Below are 21,437 nucleotides of genomic sequence, written 5' to 3' on the forward strand. Positions count from 1 at the left end.
GTGAAGCAGTATTTAGTTGTATGAAATTAAATCAAATGTGAAAAACTGGCTGTGCAAAAATGTGGGTACCCTTGTAATTTTGCTAATTTGAATGCATGTAACTGCTCAATACTGATTACTGGCAACACCAAATTGGTTGGATTAGCTTGTTAAACCTTGAACTTCATAGGCAGGTGTGTCCAATCATGAGAAAAGGTATTTAAGGTGGCCAATTGCAAGTTGTGCTTCTGTTTGACTCTCCTCTGAAGAGTGACCCTGTCGGATCCTCAAAGCAACTCTCAAAAGATCTGAAAACAAAGATCGTTTAGTATCATGGTTTAGGGGAGGGCTACAAAAAGCTATCTCAGAGGGGTTGGATATTCCAACAAGACAATTACCCTAAACACACTTTGAAATCTACAAAGGCATTTATGCAGAGTGAGAAATACAATATTTTGGAATGGCCTTCGCAGTCCCCGACTTGAATATCATCGAAAATCTATGGGATGATTTGAAGCAGGCTGTCCTTGCTCGGCAACCATCAAATTTAACTGAACTGGAGAGATTTTGTATGGACGAATGGTCAAAAAGACCGTCATCCAGAATCCAGACACTCATCAAAGGCTATAGGAGGCGTCTAGAGGCTGTTACATTTGCAAAAGGAGGTTCAACTATGTATTGATGTAATATCTCTGTTGGGTGCCCACATTTATGCACCTGTCTTATTTTGTTATGATGCATATTGCATATTTTCTGTTAATCCAATAAACTTTATGTCACTGCTGAAATACTACTGTTTCCATAAGGCATGTTATATATTAAAAGGAAGTTGCTACTTTGAAAGCTCAGCCAATGATAAACAAAACTCCAAAGAATTAAGAGGGGTTCCCAAAGTCATTGCAGCCATATGGCTGTAATGATAATGTGATCGAACAGCAGTGGTTTTACGTTAAGTGATGAGTAAACATGGGAATGCCAAGTAAGGGAAATGGGCTCTTGTAACAGTTTTGTTTTCACTCACATTGTTCCCAATTTTGTAAAAAATCCAAAAGACTAAAGAAAAAGAAAATTAACCAATGCATCTGATAATTCTGTTCTTATTTGAATCTGTTATGTTGGTGAACATGAAGTCAACAATTAGAGATAACCTAGCACATATCCACTGACATTTATTATATGACATACATAGGTGGTTTAGGTAACATTTAACATACGTATTTTATAAACTACTAACGTGCTGTGGGTGCAGCCTTCCGCAGTACAAAATGTCACTTCACACATTCTCCTGGTTGTAAGGGGGCGTCATTGCAGTCATCATGATGTCAGATTTTTGTGATGGCTCAGTTTGCTTGCCGCAGCAATGTAATATTGTCCTAACATCTGCCCTTCCAGCTTCGCTGACAAAGCAGTACAGAAACGGGTCTGCTACACAGTTAATGCTTGTAAGTGCCAGAGTTAATTTGTAAGGCACAAACATGTTTTTAGCAAACGGGCAGTTTTCCGGTTCCCCGATACACCTTATAAACAGCACAACATGATATGGAGTAAAACTGATGACAAATGTCACTATGATGGTGAGGAGCAGTTGCTTGATTTTCTGTTTCTCACTGTCATCGGTGGCCTGATTTTTTTTAACTGCAGCAAATATCCTCTGGTAACAAAGGACCATAATGCATAGGGGAAGCAAATGGCCAATAAATATATGGATGAGATTAAAAGTAGATTTCCATTGTTCCATTGGGAAGACGTCATAACATACAAGGTCACCTGTGCTATTGAAAAGCTCACTTTTGATTAGAATAAATGCATTTGATAAATGCTGTATTAGCCAAACAACAACGCTGACAAGAATTGCTGTTTTTCTGGTTCGTATTTGGTTGAACTTTAAAGGATGAACAACAGCAAAGTATCGGTCCAGTGAGATGCATGTAAGGAATCCAGCGCTGCTATATAAGTTAGTGTGCAAGAGGAAAGCAACCAGAGAGCAGACATATTCTGAAAGCATCCAGTTATTATGATTGAGACTATAATAAACCCAAAGAGGCAGAACCAGGGTATACAGCAGGTCAGCAAAGGACAAGTTAAATAGATAGATTCCGAGCTCATTCTTCTTTTTTATCTGCAGACAGGAAACATACAGGGAAATGCAGTTTGTTGGGATACTTATTATAATTACAGTGATATAGGTCACTGGAAACAAATACTGATCTATGTCATGGTTTATAGGGCAGTCTTCCTTAATGTTGATCATTGTACAATGTTGATGGATTCATTTAAAAATTGAAATGATTTGAAGAGTTTTCCTGATTTTCGCTGGAAAACGAAGCTTATGACATCTGGGGTATCCAGAGACAGAGCAAGCATTTCAAGTCTTGAATGTTGCACTCTGATGCAGAGTTAGGCTGTTCAGGAGAATCAGGAGAAGGCTTGCATGGTGGATTCCATTACTGAGAATGTATTCCTTAATGATGATCTGCAAAAAACACCAACCAATTTGGTTATTTTATTTATATTTAAATGCTGACAGTTTAAAGCAGTGGTCATAAGGCTTTTTCAGTTTAAGTACCTCTTGAAGGACCAATCTTGGTCAGGGAGCCTTTGCTCATAACAATGTTACAATCCTTCAGTCATTCTGCTATAAAGTTTTCACCCCAAATGTCTCCCTGACATTTCTGGTGCATCTAGGAGAGCAAATAGTCATTCTCGCCAAATCCCACAGTAAAGGAGAACCAAACCCTTAATTATAAAAACCCCTACCCCCCTACTCAACATAGACCCCCTCCCTGCTCTCTCCAGCCTAGCTGTTACCTTTGGTAAATGTCCCTAAGTCTTTACTTACCTCTCTGCAGATTCAGCGCAGCGAAGCTCACGGGCGCCATCTTCCGGCTCTTCAGTAATCTTCGGGTCCTCTTCCAGCGCTTCGCCAATTTCCGTAAATTTCAGCGCATGCTCAGTTGTAAAAAACCCCTTAGACTGCTCCAACTGCATATGCGCCGATACGGTACTTACTTTCCCGAAGAAGACCAAAGAGAAGAAGATGGTGCCCGTGAGCTCCGCTGCATTGAATCTACAAAGAGAGGTAAATAAAGAGTTAGGGGCATTTACCGAAGGTAACAGCTAGGCTTGGGGGGGGAGCAGGGTAGGGTTTTTTATAATTAATGGTTTGGTTCTCGTCTAAAGGAGATCTAAGGAGATCCTATGGCTATTTATGGAGGGTTCTGTTGCATGCCCTGTAGGCACATATAGCAAACAGCTCCAAATGTGCATGCGTGAAAACAGTGATCCTTTAGCAAACGTATTGGAAGATACTGAAGATAGCGCTTGTGAGCTCCATTGCATTCTGCATGGAGAACCCTGTGCGACTTTCTGTGACTAGTTCGCATATTTTCTATTTTCTGCATAGTGGACTATGCAGGGGCTGGTCCCCTTTAAGTTGAGCGGATTTCTTTTTTTTATTATCTAGTGAAATGGCATCCGTTTTGATTGTCCATTATGATTGTGTGCATAGAGGGATAATTGGTTAATTTAACCAAAAAAATTCAAATTTGTCAGCAATATCTTTATTAATTTGGTCTGATTAACTATTACTGCAATTCAGTAACGTTAAACCTTATGTTTTATGACACTTCTCATTTTAGATTGTAAGATGTAACAGGGAGACCCTCTTAACTCCTGTTTAGTTAATTGTTTGTATGTAATCTGTATGTTTGATGGATGTACTGTTCTGAAGTACAGCACTGCAGAATATGTTGGCACTTTATAAAACCTCGCTAATAACATCTGTCATTTTACAAGGATTTAATAGAGTTATTTGCTTTGCAGCTTCATACTAGACTTTCCCATCTAGTCAGTGCTATGATTCACTAAATTGTCTGACCTCTCGAAAAAAGAATTCACCAGGGTTAGTGATTTCTTGTGGGAAGCTGCAGAAAAGAAGAAGTAAAAACTGGGTTTTCTTACACAAACACAGACAGTTACAGATGGCAGCGACTCCATATGAATTTTTTGAACCTGTGTTTCATTTCTCTTTTGTGTCTTTATGTTCAGGATTTTCATGTTCGGTTTGTTTGTCTCTTATATTGCTAACATTATTTGGTAGGGCGCTCACCCTCAAACCTCAATGTCTCAACGTCCTCAACAAGCATCTGTTTCTTAATGCTATCCCTCTATCCCACTACATTCTTATCCCCTGCATGTACGGTAAGTTTGGGAATTGGGCACTTCACATATCACTATAACATTTTTAAAATGTATTCTGGGAAGAAAGATCAACATTACTTGTAAGCATGGGTCTCCTTGACCTTTAATATCATGGTGCAGTGTCAACCCTGGCCTTGTTGTTTGGATATCATCTCCTAAATTCCATCTACTACATTTAGGGTCAGGCCACATGCAGCGGTTCATTTTCCAAAGTCGCCCGAAGTTGCCTCACTAGGAAACTTTGGGCGACTTCGGAAAATGAATTGCAGCGTGTGATTAGCTCCGGCGTTTTTTCATTTTCAGGGAAGGCGTTTGGGGAGATTGGTCGCCGCAAAAACGAGGCGACCAAATCTCCCCAAAATGCCCTGTGTGGACTCACCCTTACATAACACTACTTTTCTAACCATGTGATATGGGATCTTTAAAGAATAGATATCCAACTCAAATTCAAGTGAGCCTATACAGATCAAGATATAATGTAATCCCTGTTCTAACACAGGTAATCTGATAACTAAAAAAATAACAAACACCACTAATTAACATACCTGTGATTAAGCCCCAGTTGGGGCCTCGGGGGGGGGGGGGGCTTAGAAGTATTGAAAGCTTAGTAAAAATCTACTTATTTTTTACCAATTACAAACAGGCTGATCCAATCATTTGTCCCCCAGGCCAACAATAGTATCATAATGGCCTATCTACTAGATTGAGTGAGCATCCTATTGCCCTATATTTATCTATCTATCCAGCAAAATAATGTTCACACTAATAACTATCTGATCAGTAATTGCATTCAGGACCCAATTTACCTTTTGATTAGGGGCAGCAGCAACAAATCTTAGCATGTGATCAGTCCTTTTAACCAAACAGAATAAACTGCACATGAACTTGAAGCTGCTTTGCTTTTGGAACTTGCCCTTTATACTAGTCAGAACATGTGAATCAAACGTCAGATTAACAAGAACAAATAGAAGAAGTCTACAAAGTTCCTTTGCACAAGCCACAAGATTTCATCACACAAGAAAGTAGGCATTTTCTAGTGCACAATGCAACTCATGAAATATTGTTCTTACCCCACAAAAAAGTTTTGCAAATGCCAGTTCCTTAATACTCAACTCATAATTCACTCCCCTCTCTTGCTGCTGTACTCTAGTGTTTATTGCATAGATCAATTGTGTGTGTATACTAGTACACACCCCTAACTACTCTTGTTCCATAGACCAAATATCACTGTTAGAAAATAACATGGAGGGACCAAGATTGTTCTCTAAATAGATAATAAACATTTACATCCTTGCTCCTTAGATCACAATTATTATGAACATGTAAGAGTTACCTTTGAAATCATTTTTCTCCTAAAGATTATTGTATCACTTTTATATCATAACCTTTCATTGGGTCAATCCCTCACTGAGGCCAGCAGGTAATAACCTGTAATTTTAATGTGAACTGCCTCTTTGAAGAGAAGCAATTTTGGTCTTGCATTTGTAAAATAGCCTTTTAATAATTTTGTACATATAATGCTCAGCTTTCTTTTAGTGACTAACGCAGGCGAAAACTTAGCCAGTGTGACGTCATTTCGGTACTTCGCCGATTTACTAATGGTTGCTGGCATAACTTCGTAGTTGCGGTGGCGTCCGCTTCGCCGCGCTTCGCCGCGCTTCGCCGCGCTTCGCCGCGCTTCGCCGCACTTTGCCAGGCGTATTTTCACTAGCGCTCCGCAAATTCATTAAAATCCGAAGTTGCGCTCAGGGGTACCGTAAGGTTGCGAAGTTGCGCTAGCATTAATTCGCCAAGTGAAGCGAAGTTACGCTAGCGATGGTTAATTTGCATACGGCGCCAAATTCAATTTCCAATGGAAGTATTTGTAGCATCACTACACAAGCCTGGGAAACCTTCAAAACAGCAAATAAAATTTTTATTTTGCCCTACACATGTGCCCACTGTGTAGTTAAGGTGCCATGAATTAGGAAATGTAGGAGGGAAGGAGGGGAGCTCCAAAAAAAATTTCGATCGTTTTCAGCCTATCACCCACAATAAAGAAAAAACGCTAGCGTTTTTTGGGACTTAGAAAAAAATTAAACTTTTTTTGAAGCAATCCCTATCTACTCTATTGCGCTTCGCCTGGTCTGAGGTGGCGAAGGAAGTCTGGCGTACAAGGTAACGTTCAGAACAATGCGCGTGTTAGTGAATTTGGGTAGTTACGTCCGTTGCGCAAATTCGCCAGGCGTAAGGGTGTGAAGTTACACTAGCGAAGTTACGCCAGCGTCCGTTAGTGAATTTGCGAAGTAACGAAAATGCCCAACGCTATCGAATTCATGCTAGCGTTAGACGCTTTGGTGCTTAGTGAATTTGCCCCATAGACTCTAGCGGTACTTTGCTCCCTAACGCCTGGCGAATGGACGTAACTACGCAAATTCACTAAGATGCCGATTTTACTGAACGTTACCTCTTGCGCCAGACTTGCCTTCGCCACTTCAGACTAGGCCAAGTGCAAAAGAGTAGATAGGAATTCCTCAAAAAATATTTGAAAATTTTTCTAAGTCCCAAAAAACGCTAGTGTCTTTTCCGTTTTTCAGGGTGATAGGCTGCAAAAGAGCGTATATTTTTTTGGGGTAACTGGCTTCTCCCCTACATTTCCTAACATATGGCACATAAACTATACACTGGGCTCATGTTTAGGGCAATAAAACAATTCTAATTTCTATATTAAGGTTTCCCGGGCTTGTGTAGTGTAATGTATTTGCTGCAACATATACGTCCATTGAACTTTAATTTCCTGCCGTATGCAAATTAGGCAACGCTAGCGCAACTTCACTTCGCTTGGTGCAGTAACGCTAGTGCAACTACGCCAGAGTTCGGCGCCCTGGACGCAACTTCGGATATAAATAAATGATGATGATGATGTTTTTAGTGAATTAGCGTTGTCATGGCGAATCTACGCATGGTGAAGTTTTGCGCTGTGAGCGAAGCTGTCGCTGGCTAATTTTCGGAGGTTAGTGAATTAGCCCCAAGTATCACTGTTAGAAAATAATGTGGAGGGACTATGATTGTTCTCTAAATACTAAATGAAAATTTACATCCTTGCTCCTTAGATCACAATTATGAACATGTAAGAGTCACCTCTGAATTAATTTTTCTCCTAAAGCTTATTGTATCACTTTTATACCATAACCTACTGTATTGTCAGAAATGTTTGTCTATCACTGGGTCAATCCCTCACGGAGGCCAGCAGCTAATCACCTGTAATTTTAATGTGAACTGCCTCTTTGAAGAGCAGCAATTTGATACTTGCATTTGTAAAATAGCTTTTTAATCATTTTGTACATATAATGCCCAGCTTTCTCTCAATAACATTTTCAGGGACACTAATAAAACCCTACTTCTGCCCACTGGTTCTAGAGATCCTTTGTGTCACCAAGGATAACATTGTAGAGCTTAAAGGACAATGACAGTAGGTACAAACAGCAAAGGAGAATCATTTTTGTTTATACAGAAACCCTTGAGGGCAAACTCAGAAGGGAATATGTAGTAAAAAGCATGTGGTGTTCCCAGGTACTGTGACCTATAGCAATCAAGGAAATGTTTGCTTTTAAAGGGATACTGCCATGGGAAAAGACATTTTTTTCAAAATGAATCAGTTAATAGTGCTGCTCCAGCAGAATTCTGTGCTGAAATCCATTTCTCAAAAGAGCAAACAGATTTTTTTATATTCAATTTTGAAATCTGACATGGGGCTAGACATATTGTCAATTTCCCAGCTGCCCCAATTCATGTGACTTGTGCTCTGATAAACTTCAATCACTCTTTACTGCTGTACTGCAAGTTAGAGTGATATCACCCCCTCCCTCCCCCCCCCAGCAGCCAAACAAAAGAACAATGGGAAGGTAACCAGATAGCAGCTCCCTAACACAAGATAACAGCTGCCTGGTAGATCTAAGAACAACACTCAATAGTAAAAACCCATATCCCACTGAGACACATTCAGTTACATTGAGAAGGAAAAACAGCAGCCTGCCAGAAAGCATTTCTCTCCTGAAGTGCAGGCACAAGTCACATGACCAGGGGCAGCTGAGAAATGGATTTCAGTGCAGAATTCCGCTGGAGTAGCACTATTAACTCATGCGTTTTGAAAAAAACATGTTTTCCGATGACAGGATCCCTTTAAACTGAAATGCTACCTGCTGATTTGTTGTTATTGTTAATTAGACCTGGAACAAACTTTCCACCTTTTTATTACATAACCCCTAAAAGCAAAGAATAAAAAGGGAAAAGAGTGAAATAAAAAGCATCACCGGATTCCTGTTTGTTATAGCCTCCTTCAAAATACAGTATGAAATAGGGTACTGTTTTGTGCTCTGTAAGCAGAAGCTATTAAAAATGAATTGAGAGAATTGTTTCAGAAGCAAAATAAAACATTAGTAATAAGATGCAGTAGCATAAGTCTTATTGTAAACAGTAAATCCTTGATGTTTATACAGTGAAATGAAGTGATACTGCAAAAAAGCAAAGGCAACAGAACAATTTCTAACTAGCAGGGACCTGATACTCACAGTTCTCAGAGATTGCCGGCATTTGGCATCTATACTAGTTACTCTGCTCCCCAGCCATGTGAAGCTTTGCTACTAACAGCTCTAAGCACGTCAAAGGGCTGTGTGATGTTGCAAACAGGATATTGCATAGAAAAAGAAATGGGAATTACCACAAAGACAAGATCATTTACCCTGATAACAGCTAGTATCTTTTTTTCACATGTTCAACCCAGGCTTTATTTAATTTGCAATATAAATAAATTAACAGGAACTTGCAGTGTTCTTTTTTAAATATTGTTTCACTTCTAACTACTGCATTTACTGCATGGTATAGAGTAGCGTAAGCAGGGCCGCCATTAGAAATCACGGGGCCCTGTAAAACAAAATTTCCGCCCACCCAGGCCCCACCCCAGATCCTGCCCACTCCACACCACAGTTAAAAGACTGACACCGACACAAGTTATAAAAAGCTATTGATAGTCAGGGCCCCCTTATAAGTAAAAAAAAAAACTGTGGTGCCAGGGGCCTCCATAAAAGTTTTTTTTTTTTAAAAAATGGTAGTCAGGGCCCCCCTACAAGTTAAAAAAAAATAATTGGTGACCAGGGCCCCCCTAAAAGTTAAAAAAAAACCTTGGCGCTAGGTCCCCCATAAAAGTTTTTTTTACAAAAACATTGGTGCCAGGGCCCACCTTACAAGTTAAAAAAAAAATTGGGGCAGCAGAAAATATTATTTTAAAAAACGTTGGCGCCAGGGCCCCCTTACAATTTAAAAAGAAAAATTGGTGCCGCAGAAAATATTTTTTTTTTAAAAAAAACGTTGGCGCCAGGGGCCCCTTACAAAAAAAGTTGGGGCCCCATAAAATAATTTTTTAAAAAAATTGGCAGGGGCCTATAGAGTATTAGAATAAAACATTGGTGACCAGGGGATTAAACAAACAAAACAAAAAACCCCCATTGGTGTTAATAGAATTGAACTAGTGGCTTGAGGACTTCTATTATAGCTGTTTTTGTGACATTGGGTCTTTTCGCCGCTTCAGGACTTCAGTGTCGGCTCCTTTCGTGACTTTGTTTCTTTTCGTCGCTTCAGGACTTCAGTGTCGGCTACTTTCGTGACTTCGGGTCTTTCCGTGGCTTCAGGACTTCGTCTGTTCGGCACTTCCGCATTCGGCTGTTCGGGAGTTTCGACCGGAGCGGCACCGCTTCGGAGCTGTCAAGGGGGGCCCTGCTCTTCCAAAAGTGCAGCCCTGCCAGGCCCGGGACACTTGTCCCCCCTGTCACCCCCTGATGGCGGCCCTGAGCGTAAGACATGAGCGATTGTGAGGGGCTCATCACACAATTTGGGTTGTGATTCATTTCATAAGGGTAAACCAGTGAAGAAGAACTTATTTTGGGTGCAATAAGGCAATTCCAGTGAGATATAGTGCTGGTATAAAAGAGTAGAAACTCCATGAATTCTGCACACGCTGGATAGGGTGTTGCTGTTTATGAAAAAGCCAGTGCTCATGGGATTTACTTTATGTTACAAGTCACTGGGGTATGCAGATTTTTTTTATCTGTTATTGATTAATTGCATTGGCTGTAAAGAGTGAAGGTGGTGCTTCTAGCAACTGTAAGTGGACACTCCCCAGAGCTGCACTGATTTAACTGCACAATTTGTTTTGTTACCACAAGTACAGTTCCACATTTCCATTTTTGCTGACACTCACCGTGTAGACTGTAAAGTTAAAAGCAATTGTTTGGCACCCCTTGTGAAAACACATATTTCATTACTTTTGTAAGTGAAAAGTATTACAGAACTACAACAACGCAAAATATTTGTAAAATGTTAATTTACATTTTATGAACTTTAAAACATAGGAACAAAGAGATGGTAATTATAGCATGTGCCTTTCTAATTGCCCTGAGATAAACAATGTTTTTGCAAGCTTTCTGCCCCTAATTACATCATTAGACCTTAATAGCCATTGAGAGGTGTCACACTAGACTTTTGGCTGTCACTCAACAATCATTGGCTCCTCCAAGCAACTGACTGAGCATCTGAGAATGAAGATAATTAATGCTTACAAAGCAGGGGATGAGTTTAATAAGATTCTGAAAGGATTCCAGTAGGGCGTATTTAGGGACTGTGCCTAGGGTGGCAGCTTTAAGGGAGTTACTCTTGGATTTTCAAAAAAACAAAACAAAAAAAAAACAACAACTAAAACTAGTGATGGGTGAATTTGCGCCGTTTCGCTTTGCCGAAAAATTAGCAAATTTCGCATGAAATTCGTGAAACAGCGAAAAATTAGCGAAACTGTGCCGGTGCCCGTTTTTTGACGCCGGCGCCCGTTTTTGCTGTGAATTTTCGCGGGCGTTTCGCGAATTTATTCACTGGCGGCGAAAGTATATAAATTCGCCCATCACTAACTAAAACCTCTACCCCTGCCGTTGAATGTATTCCCACAAACTACAGAAGCAGAAGTGAGGGGGTGAGGTATCAGATGCAAGTTTCGGCAAAAGTGACGTCACAAGCATGCGCATTATTATTATGTGACGTTATTGTACATGCGCCAATGGGCACAAAGAGGTCCACTGTCTAGGCTGGCAATGGACCAGAATACAGCCCTGGTTTCCAGATCATAATTTTTACTATCTCTAATATCATCAAAAAATGGCAGTTAAGGGTAAGTGTAAAAGTCAAGACAAGAAAACTTACAGAGAGACCAGTTTGTATGCTGGCCAAAAAGGCAAAGGCAAACCCTCATATGACTGCAAAAGGACCTGCAGGAAGATTTGGCTGACACAGTAGTGATGTTGCAGTGTAGCATTTCTTGCATAAACATGATCTGCACGAGTCCTCAGGAAGAAGCCTTACCTGCAACCTTATCACGCACATAGGGGCAGATTTATTAAGGGTCGAATTTCGAATTCACGTGAGTTATTTAAAACTCCCGTAAACTCGAAATTCGACCAATCGAAATGTATTAATAAAATCAAACTTTCTCTTCCAAATTGAATTGATCCGAAAACTTGAATTGTTCCTATGTTTTAAAGTTTGTGAAATAAAATGTAACTGTGCACTAACTTTCCCAATTCTTTTTTATATGCTGGCTTCCTGCTAAAGATTTTCAGGCAGACACAAATTCACGGTGATTTAATTCGCATAACTACGGCAACAATTTGCCGGCGAAAAATCTGCCATGTCAAAAAAAAAAATTGCAAATTGCCGCACGTCAAAAATTATCAAAGCCAATCAAAATTATTCGGACGCCCATTGACTTCGGGCAAATGCAATTGGACCAACTAGTCAAGCGTATTAAGATTGTGGCTCACGTCAAAATGATTTTGACGTTTTGCATATTTCGTGGTAAATTAGAAGCACATACGGCACAGATTTGCCCTTCACTACTTGTAACTTGACAGATAGGTGTCTGAAAATGGCATAGTGCAATAAGCAATTTTTAAAAAGTGTATGTTTAAAAAGATGTTTTAGTTTTAGCAAGGCCATCTGTAATAGATACCACCCTGAACAGCTTTTGTTTTCATTTTAAACCTGTGTTGAGAGCAGGTAAGACGCATTAAGCCGGCCATAGATGCAAAGATCTGATCATTCGAATCCTCGAACGATCGGACTTCCCCATCTCCCGACCTGCCACTAACCATTCCGATCAAATAAAGTAGTAAAAGAACAGATCAGCCAATGTTCTGCCCCTGACAGCAATCGTACGAAAGTTATGTCCGACAAAAGCTGGTGACCACTGAAAATCGTACGATCGGCAATAAATGCAGAGAAATTATTGGCAGCCGACAGAAATCTTTTAAAGGGATACTGTCATGGGAAAAAAAAATGTTTTCAAAATGAATCAGTTAATAGTGCTGCTCCAGCAGAATTCTGCACTGAAATCCATTTCTCAAAAGAGCAAACAGATTTTTTTATATTCAGTTTTGAAATCTGACATGGGGCTAGACATTTTGTCAATTTCCCAGCTGCCCCTGGTCATGTAACTTGTGCCTGCACTTTAGGAGAGAAATGCTTTCTGGCAGGCTGCTGTTTTTCCTTCTCAATGTAACTGAATGTGTCTCAGTGGGACATGGGTTTTTACTATTGAGTGTTGTTCTTAGATCTACCAGGCAGCTGTTATCTTGTGTTAGGGAGCTGTTATCTGGTTACCTTCCCATTGTTCTTTTGTTTGGCTAATGCGGGGGTGAAAGGGAGGGGGTGATATAACTCCACCTTGCTGTAAAGCAGTAAAGAGTGATTGAAGTTTATCAGAGCACAAGTCACATGACTTGGGGCACCTGGGAAATTGACAAAATGTCTAGCCCCATGTCAAATCTCAAAATTGAATATAAAAAAATCTGTTTGCTCTTTTGAGAAATGGATTTCAGGGCAGAATTCTGCTGGAGCAGCACTATTAACTGATTCATTTTGGATTTTTTTTTTTTCCCATGACAGTATCATGACAGTATTTATTTTGCACAGTCTATCTATTTACACAGTTTTTAGTTTCACACTGAACTATTCCTTTAAGTCAGATACAAGCTTGTTACAGTGCAACATTGGTAAGCATGCTTGTACAATTTTCTCAATATGCCAAATAATATAGTTTAAGATGTCAAAAAAGCTGGGGGTTACAAAAAAGCCTGGTATTAGAAATAGAAATATCTGAGAAACAGGGGAAAAATGAATGAAAATACATAGGTATGCACAGTGAAGGGTTTAAATGAACATTTTACCAAAAGTACTTTTCAAAATGCATCTTTTTGAAAATAGCACCAATACAGTATTTAGTAACACAGTAGCGCAGTTACACCTACAAACCAATCAGCAATTAGCCCTGTTTTACCCTATATAATATTTGCTGGCGGTTACTGCTGTGACGAAATTGTAGCACTCCACAAAAGGTGCTTTAGGGCTGGGACACACTGGGCGATTTGGGGAGATTTAGTCGCCTGGCGACTAATCGCCGCGACTTTTCTCCCCAAATGCCTCCCCTCGCTCTGCGCCTGGCTAAAATGAAAAATCGCCTGCGCTAATCACACGCGGCGATTCGAATTGCCTCACGAGGAAACTTCAGGCGACTTCGGAAAACGAATCGCCGCGTGTGATTAGCGCAGGCGATTTTTCATTTTAGCCAGGCGCAGAGCGAGGGGAGGCATTCGGGGAAGATTGGTCGCGGAAAGTCGCGGCGATTAGTCGCCAGGCGACTAAATCTCCCCAAATCGCCCAGTGTGTCCCAGCCCTTAATCTGTATTGCTAATACAAAAGCAGAAAGGCAACGACTTTTAGTACAAGATAACATGATAGATTTTTTTACTACTGTTTATATTAAATGACTTCCTGTTTAAGTTTAGAAACATTGTAACCCCAAACAATAACAAACACACATGTGATCTATTTCAGTGTAGCTCAAAGAATGTTAGAAAAATAAAGTTACAACGATGTTCTTATATGCCTTATATGGTTATACAATATTATTTGTCATAGCTGAAAAAACGTTTAAAAAAAAAAAAGCAAGTGTGCTAAATTGATCGGTGAAAATAAAGTCTGTATTAAAAGGAATGGCAAATGTTTTTTATTAAATAAGCAACACAATTAAATAAGCATCCACAAACATGATTGTGGATTCCACACTTACCAGAATCAGCCCTTTACTAGAAAAAAAGGTCAGTGAATTGACTTCCCAAAACTCATAATGGTAAACATGTCTCAAAAAAGCGGAATGTAAAGTAAATGCATTGTCCTGCAGCCACAAAAGGCATTTTGACTAGATAACAAGCTTCTACAGTTTACAGTCAACACGTGACTTACTTAAACCATACTAGCTATTCCTGTTACTAATAGGTGAGGCTGTGAAGGACAATCATTAAGCAAAACAAACAAAAAAAAAGGATAGTTTTCTTCTGTCAAGAGGCTGTAATGATATGGCTAAAAGTGGCTAAACAAAGAATGCTGTTTCACCAAGGGGCAGATTTACTAAGCTCGAGTGAAGAATTAGAATGAAAAAAAATTCGAATTTCAAAATATTTTTTTGGGTACTTCGACCATCGAATTGGTCAAATTAGATCGAATTCGATCGAATCGAATGATTGGAACGATTCGAAGTAAAAATCGTTCGACTATTCGACCATTCAATAGTCGAAGTACAGTCTCTTTAAAAAATACTTCGACTTCATACTGCGCCAGTTTTAAAGTTTTTTGTGTGCGAATAAAAATCCTTCGATCAATCGCTTAAAATCGTTCGAATCGTTCAAGTATTTGCGGTAAATCCTTCAAATTTGATATTCGAATTAGAGGGTTTTTTAACCCTCGAAATTCGACCCGTGATAAATCTACCCCCTCGTGTCTGCACCCTAATTCTGTGTCAAAGAACACTAAGGGGGTTATTTATCAAGGTCCGAATTTATCTCAATATTGGCTGCTACAAACTCCGATCTAACCCGCTCGGGTTTTCCACGTTTCTTTATTATTACATTTTCCTGAAAATTACCTTTGCTGGAAAAGCTCAGAATTTCTTTTTTTCATGAATTTTCATGGTAAACTCCGAAGTTTTCCTCCGAGAGCTCCGAAAACATAGTGAAATAACCCGAAACCCTCGACACAACCAAAAATCAATGGGACTGTTCCCATTGACTTTTATGCAACCGTGACAGGTTTGAGATGCCATGGTTTTATATTCGGCCTTTTTAGCCCTCTGGGTTTAATAAATTCCGAAAAATTCGTGATTTTTTTTAAGCCTATTATAACACAAAAAAATCACAAATTTTTCGGATTACGTGGAATTTCGGGCATTCGCAGCTTAGTAAATAAATAAATAAAGTAGCATAAATATGATCATCATAGACGTTCACCTATAACATGAGATCAATTTTTAAAGTGGAACTGGGCACCTGAATGCACAGGTTCTGTATAAATATTTTACCCTCAGCAGGAATGCCTCTTACAAAGAAAGCACCCCGTAATTTCCTACATTTATCTAGAAATTACTGGGAAACAAGTGGCGTTATTTTTAATATTTAGCATTTTTCTATGGGGAGGACAAAACTGAGACAATATTTAATAGTAAAATAATACACAGGTAAATAAAAGATGAATGTTTGCCTGGTTTGGCCCCCAAAAACTGCCCAAACAAGTGAAAAGAAAGATGTTTCTGATAACAGAAATTCATCGAAAGATGACGGGAAAATTGTTTGTGCCACCCAGGTGAAGACCAAAATCTAGCAGATATCATGGCAGAAACAAAAGTATTGTATAATTGTTACAGCCAGAATAAAAATAAACCTAGTTATAATAACACGCTTGAAACCCATCAACAGATGAACCAACCAATATTCATGGTACTAATATTGGTCAGGATCCTCTACCAAACACATATACCAAAAATCATATAAAAAATCGATTTGTAGGACTTTATTGCCATGTGAATGATCAGTCTAAAGGAGAACTAATTAATATAGCTAAAATACCATATTTTATATACTGAATTTATTGAACCAGCCAGGACTGGACTGAGATTCAAAATAGGCCCTGGCATTTCAGGTACACAGAGGCCCAAACAGGCCACACAGCAGCCCAAACAGCTCCAACCAGCTCAATAAAGAGTGACTGTCTATGGCAACTTACAGTAGCCCCTCTAGCATAGTTTCAACTTCTCAATAGCAGCAATGATCCAGGACTTCAAACTTGTCACAGGGGGTCACCATCTTGGAAAGTGTCTGTGACACTCACATGTTCAGTGGGCTCTGAGCAGCTGTTGAGAAGCTAAGCTTAGGGGTCGTCGCAAAATATCCAGCAGAAAATGAGGTTGGCCTGTAATATAAGCTGATGCTACAGGGCTGATTATTAAATTATGATGCTACTTGCACTGGTTTCTGTGCTGCCATGTAGTAATTATCTGTATTAATTACTAATCAGCCTTATATTGTGACATTTATATTCTATAAGGCAGATTCACTAACATGAGGAAAGACACCAGCGACCGATTCACACCCATCGCTGCACTTTGCCAGGCAAAAATTCGCTCAGACAACGCTAATTCACTAAAATGCGGAGTTTAGTTGTGGGCGCCGAACGTTGGCGGCTTTTCGATATCGTTACTTTGGCAATGCGAGCAATTCAAATCGAAGATGCGATAGCGTTCATTTCTGCCTAGCGCAACTTTTCTTGAAGTCTTATCCTCAGGTTTATTTGCATACGTAGGGAAATTTAAAGTTGAATTGACGTCTTTATGTTATATGATGCAGCAAATACATTACATTTCCACTGTAAATGACACATGTCCAGGGATCATTAATAAAGACAATAGAGTTGTTATAATGCCCTACACATGAGCCCACTGTATAGTTAATGTTCCATATGTTAGAAAATGTGTGGGGGAAACCGGTTACCCAAAAATAAATTTTTAGGACTTTTGCAGGCTATCACTCTGAAAAAAGGAAAAGACGCCAGTGTTTTTTGAACTTTGATGCTTTTTCCACTCACAGAATATGATGTAAGTAACAGAAGATTGAGGAAGATCTATGCACTCCCGTGCACTTTGCTTGGTCTGAGCTGGCGAATAGTGATGGGCGAATAAATTTCGCCTGGCACGAATTTGTGACGAATTTCCACATTTCGCCACTGGCGATTAAATTTGTGAATCTCTCGCGACAATTTGCTGGTGAAAATTAGTCGGCGCCGATTTCCGATATTTACGCGAAAACTTGAAATTGCTCGGTATTTTTCTGAAAATGTTCAAATTTTGATTTTTAGTGAAAACATTCAAATTGCTAGATTTTTTTGTGAAAAAGTTCGAATTGCTAGATTTTAGTGAAAACTTTCAAATTGCTCGATTTTTCCATGAAAAATCCGAATTGCTCAATTTTATAGTGAAAACTTTGGAACTGCTAAATTTTTTGTGAACTTTGCGATTTCAAGATTTTTCGCAAATTTTTCGGCGTTTCCCGAATTTTGCTGCGAAATTCGTGAATTTTTCAGTGAATCGAAACAGGAGAAATTCATCCACCACTACTGGCGAAGGCAAGTCTGACGAAAGAGGTAACATTCAGTAAAATCATTTTGGTGAATTTGTGGAGTAACGTCCATTGGCTAGAGCGAATTGTCACCTGGCAATAGGGTGTGAATAAGCGGTAGTGCCCATCTCTTTTGGTATTGAAGCCCAAAACATAATGTACAACATCTGCATTCATAAATGCATTAAACACATTCCGAGCTGTCATAAAAATGTATACTTGATTGGGAATCACTCGGAATTCTCCATTTTATATGTAAGTATATCTGCCCAGCATATAAAATATACATGCTGCAAGGATGAGTGCTAAACATTTAAGTTATACAGAGTAAACTACAGAAAGCACTGCTGCTGGAAATGTAATATAACCAACTTTGCCCCGCCCCCCCAAAAACATTACATTTCCTTGACATTATAAATTCTTGCAATGACCATTTCTAACCTTTATCTGCCATAAATGTCTCAACCTCAAACACTACTACTGTATATGCTGTAGTAGATAAAGTTGACAGTACACACAAACACATCAACAAAACCCACAGATTCTTTTGGATTAAAGGCAAAACAAAAACAAAGAAACAAAATGAAAAACAGGAAGAATATAAACACTTTCCTGAAAAACACAGAAAGGAAAACAAAATAGTAAAATAATAATAACCCCACCATGACACAATTGTATCAATTGTATTATACAGCAGTACTAATGTTAGTGTAAGAAAGTGAATGACATACTAAAACAACTTGATAACAGGTGCAGAGAGACATATGGGGCAGTGTAATAAAAGTAATAAATATATTTGCAGTGCTAACTGTTTTTGTTCTTGAGAAAAAATTGTTCCTTGTGTGTATTTTAAGGGATGAAAAAAAAATAGATTACTGGGGGGATGCAAATTTGTTGTATCAAGGGTCGAATTACGAATTTAAAAATACTTTGAATATCGAATTCGAACTTTTTTCAATGAATTTGGCTATTCTGCAGTCGAAGTAAAACCAAACGATTGAACGATTAAATCGTTTGAATCAAATGATTCGAACGATTTTATCGTATGATCGAACGATTTTTACTTCGACTTCAAAAACTTAGAAAAATGTTGTAGAACGTCCCCATAGGCTAACATAGCAGTTCGGCAGGTTTAATTTGGCGACGTATTGAAGTTGAAGTTTTTTTAAAGAGACAATACTTCCATTATCGAATGGTCGAATATTCAAACTAGATTTACTTCGAATCGAATTCGAAGTAAATTTGAAGTCGTAGTATCCTATTCGATGGTCGAAGTATCCAAAAATGACTTTGAATTTTGAATCTTTTTACTTCGAAAATTCCCTCAAATTCACTTCGACCCTTGATAAATCTGCCCCCAAGTGTTTGTAATAGCTTACTTCAGACCCCAGGTCAGTGCTCCTCTTCAATGAAAAGCTCTCTGGCCTGGAGTGGAGCACCACCATCCCCCTTTTTTTTTTCCTGGAATTTCTTGCAGCTGAACTGGGCTATACACATGCGCAATACAATAAGATTAGAAAAAGCTGAACTTTAACTCCAAAGGTTGGGTGTGAGATCCCAAGACAAGAAAGAACATGTCAGCACTTACTAGAATACTTCCAGCCCATTGTTTTTTAATTAAAGGTCAGCAGTTGCCTAACTGTCATACAGTCGACTGCTTTATGGTAGTCTCAATCTCCAGCCACTTGTTCTCCTCTCATCTGGCTTCGAGCAGCAAACAAATGACTGGAGGGGGAAGTGGTGGCAAGCGTGAAGGTGTCTGCACCACCATGGGGTCCTGGTCCCTTGACATTACATCACTGAAAAGAAATATATCCCCAGTGTCTCGGATAACTAAATTATTTTAAGTTATTAACCTTCTTGTCCACTATTGTGGATTTGCACATGTATATAAAAAGGCTAGTTTACCTTTTAGTTACCTTTTAGTATATTATACAATGTCCTAGTCTTGGCAACTTTTAAGCTGCTCTTTCTTTTTGTAGTAGTCATCGGCAGTCATAAACCCTATTGCTCCGTGAGGCTACAACTTCGTTGTTATTTTTACTTAGTGCTTGTCTTACTAATAAAACCCTCTCCTGTTCTTCTTCCAGTCTGCCTATTGATAGGATAAATTGGACCCTAGCAATAAAATTGCAGCTGAAATATCAAACTGGAGAGTTGCTGAATTGTTCAAAAAGATAACAAATAAAAACGGAGACCAACTGCAAGTCATCTCAGAATATCACTTTCTACATCATACTAAAATGTTATAAAAGTGAACTACCTCATAAAGGAACCATCTGGCAGTGGGGAAAAGACTGCACATTTTATAGTTTGCAGTTTATGCAATAATACATCATCATTTCTGTGACAACAAAAATGTGCTAAGCAAAAGAAAATGAAATTTTTTACACTTGGGGGCACATTTACTTAGGGTCGAATATCGAGGGTTGGCTAACATTGATGCTCAGTAGGTTTTAGGTGGAGAAGTAGTTTTTTTTAAAGAGACAGTAATTTGACTATCGAATGGTCGAATAGTTAAACGATTTTTAGTTCGAATTGTTCGATTCGAAGTCGTAGTCGAAGGTCGAAGTAGCCAATTCGATGGTCAAAGTAGTCAAAAAAAAACATTTGAAATTCGAAGTCATTTTTATTCTATTCCTTCACTCGAGCTAAGTAAATGTGCCCCTTACAAGGAAAATACGGAAGTATATAAATGAGTTGATTTCGCTACCTTGAGGGTGTGCAAAATCAAGCTAATCTGACTTTTTTTGACCTTGGCTAATAGATTGGATAGGTTTTTCCATCTATCCTGGTCAATAGCTAAGTTGGCCTGATCAGATATATTATTCTGGGCATAAACAGGCAACCCCATAAACAGACAAAAGAGCTGTTGAGCTACAAGAGGGAGAGTCAAAAGCCTGTGTATGACCAGCTCTACTCAATGCATCACAAACACTTTTGAATAAACCGATTTTAGTCGTTTTTTTGCATTCAGAACAATAAAAGTAAATGTCTGTTTAGTAGCTGTGGTTTAATGCATTTTGTGCATAAACTAAAGAAAAAACATAAACTCAACCACTACACCAGAGTTGTGCTTGTGAGCTTACTATCTAACATACTTCAAGTCTGGTGGCTGGAGTATATTGAAAGAATAATGTATTGTTAAAGCGTATATTGTGCTTGCAAGTGTGCTGGGGCAAAGTAGGCAGGCAACTGTCCTAATCCACCTTTTAAGAAGTATGCTCAGTATAGAAAAGCCAAGGAATGAAAATCACTGCAATGTGAAAGTACTTACAAGCTCAGTAAAAGTCTTGAGAAAGCGACGTGTAGCGTAGGTCATTGCAAATGCTATCCTGGATTCCAAGCCTGTATACATTGCCAGTGCTCTCTGTCACCTCTGGTAGAAATACACCAATCAATGAGACAACCGGTGGGGACAAATAGGTGATCAAACAGGCTGACAGTCATTCAAAGGTTTTTCTTTCCAGCAGACCTTAAATTAAAATTACAATGAAGTGCAAAAAGAAAATTACTCACCATGTTAAGTAGTCCCTTTTATTTGCCTCCAGCCTATGAGCAGGCTGAGTGACTAGAAATATTTGTTTTGACAACATGGAAGAAAGAATTGTTTACATCAACATGTAACATCACACTCCCTTGCAGAGATTTTCTAAACTTTTGGGTTCAAATCTCAGTTTGCAGTCTGATGTTTAGGGCCCAGTTATCATTTTCGTAATGAGCATGCATCCTACTTGC

The 21,437-nt window shown here is 39.0% G+C and overlaps 1 protein-coding gene across 4 annotated transcripts; it reads right to left on the reverse strand.

Annotated features, from left to right (window-relative positions):
• Positions 1–1,123: 1,123 nt before the first annotated feature.
• On the reverse strand, positions 1,124–21,207 carry gpr65.S (G protein-coupled receptor 65 S homeolog). 4 transcript variants are annotated; one of them, XM_018232437.2, is made up of 3 exons: positions 20,977–21,207; positions 2,819–3,046; positions 1,124–2,452 (listed from the first exon to the last, which is right to left on the reverse strand). In XM_018232437.2, the coding sequence occupies exon 3, from the start codon at positions 2,228–2,230 to the stop codon at positions 1,253–1,255; it is 978 nt and encodes a 325-aa protein (XP_018087926.1). In that variant the 5' UTR covers positions 2,231–2,452; positions 2,819–3,046; positions 20,977–21,207; the 3' UTR covers positions 1,124–1,252. The 4 variants fall into 4 exon arrangements, with proteins under 4 accessions (XP_018087926.1, XP_018087924.1, XP_018087928.1 ...); XM_018232435.2 differs by lacking the exon at positions 2,819–3,046; XM_018232439.2 differs by lacking the exons at positions 2,819–3,046; positions 20,977–21,207 and adding an exon at positions 19,288–20,034.
• Between the last annotated feature and the right edge of the window lie 230 nt (positions 21,208–21,437).

This window comes from Xenopus laevis, chromosome 8S, assembly GCF_017654675.1.
Source record: "Xenopus laevis strain J_2021 chromosome 8S, Xenopus_laevis_v10.1, whole genome shotgun sequence".
In the NCBI taxonomy this organism is placed as follows: Eukaryota; Metazoa; Chordata; class Amphibia; order Anura; family Pipidae; genus Xenopus; species Xenopus laevis.

Excerpts from the sequence above, each read along its gene's own strand:
- gpr65.S (XM_018232435.2), bottom strand. The coding sequence starts at position 2,230 with ATGATCAACATTAAGGAAGACTGCCCTATAAACCATGACATAGATCAG.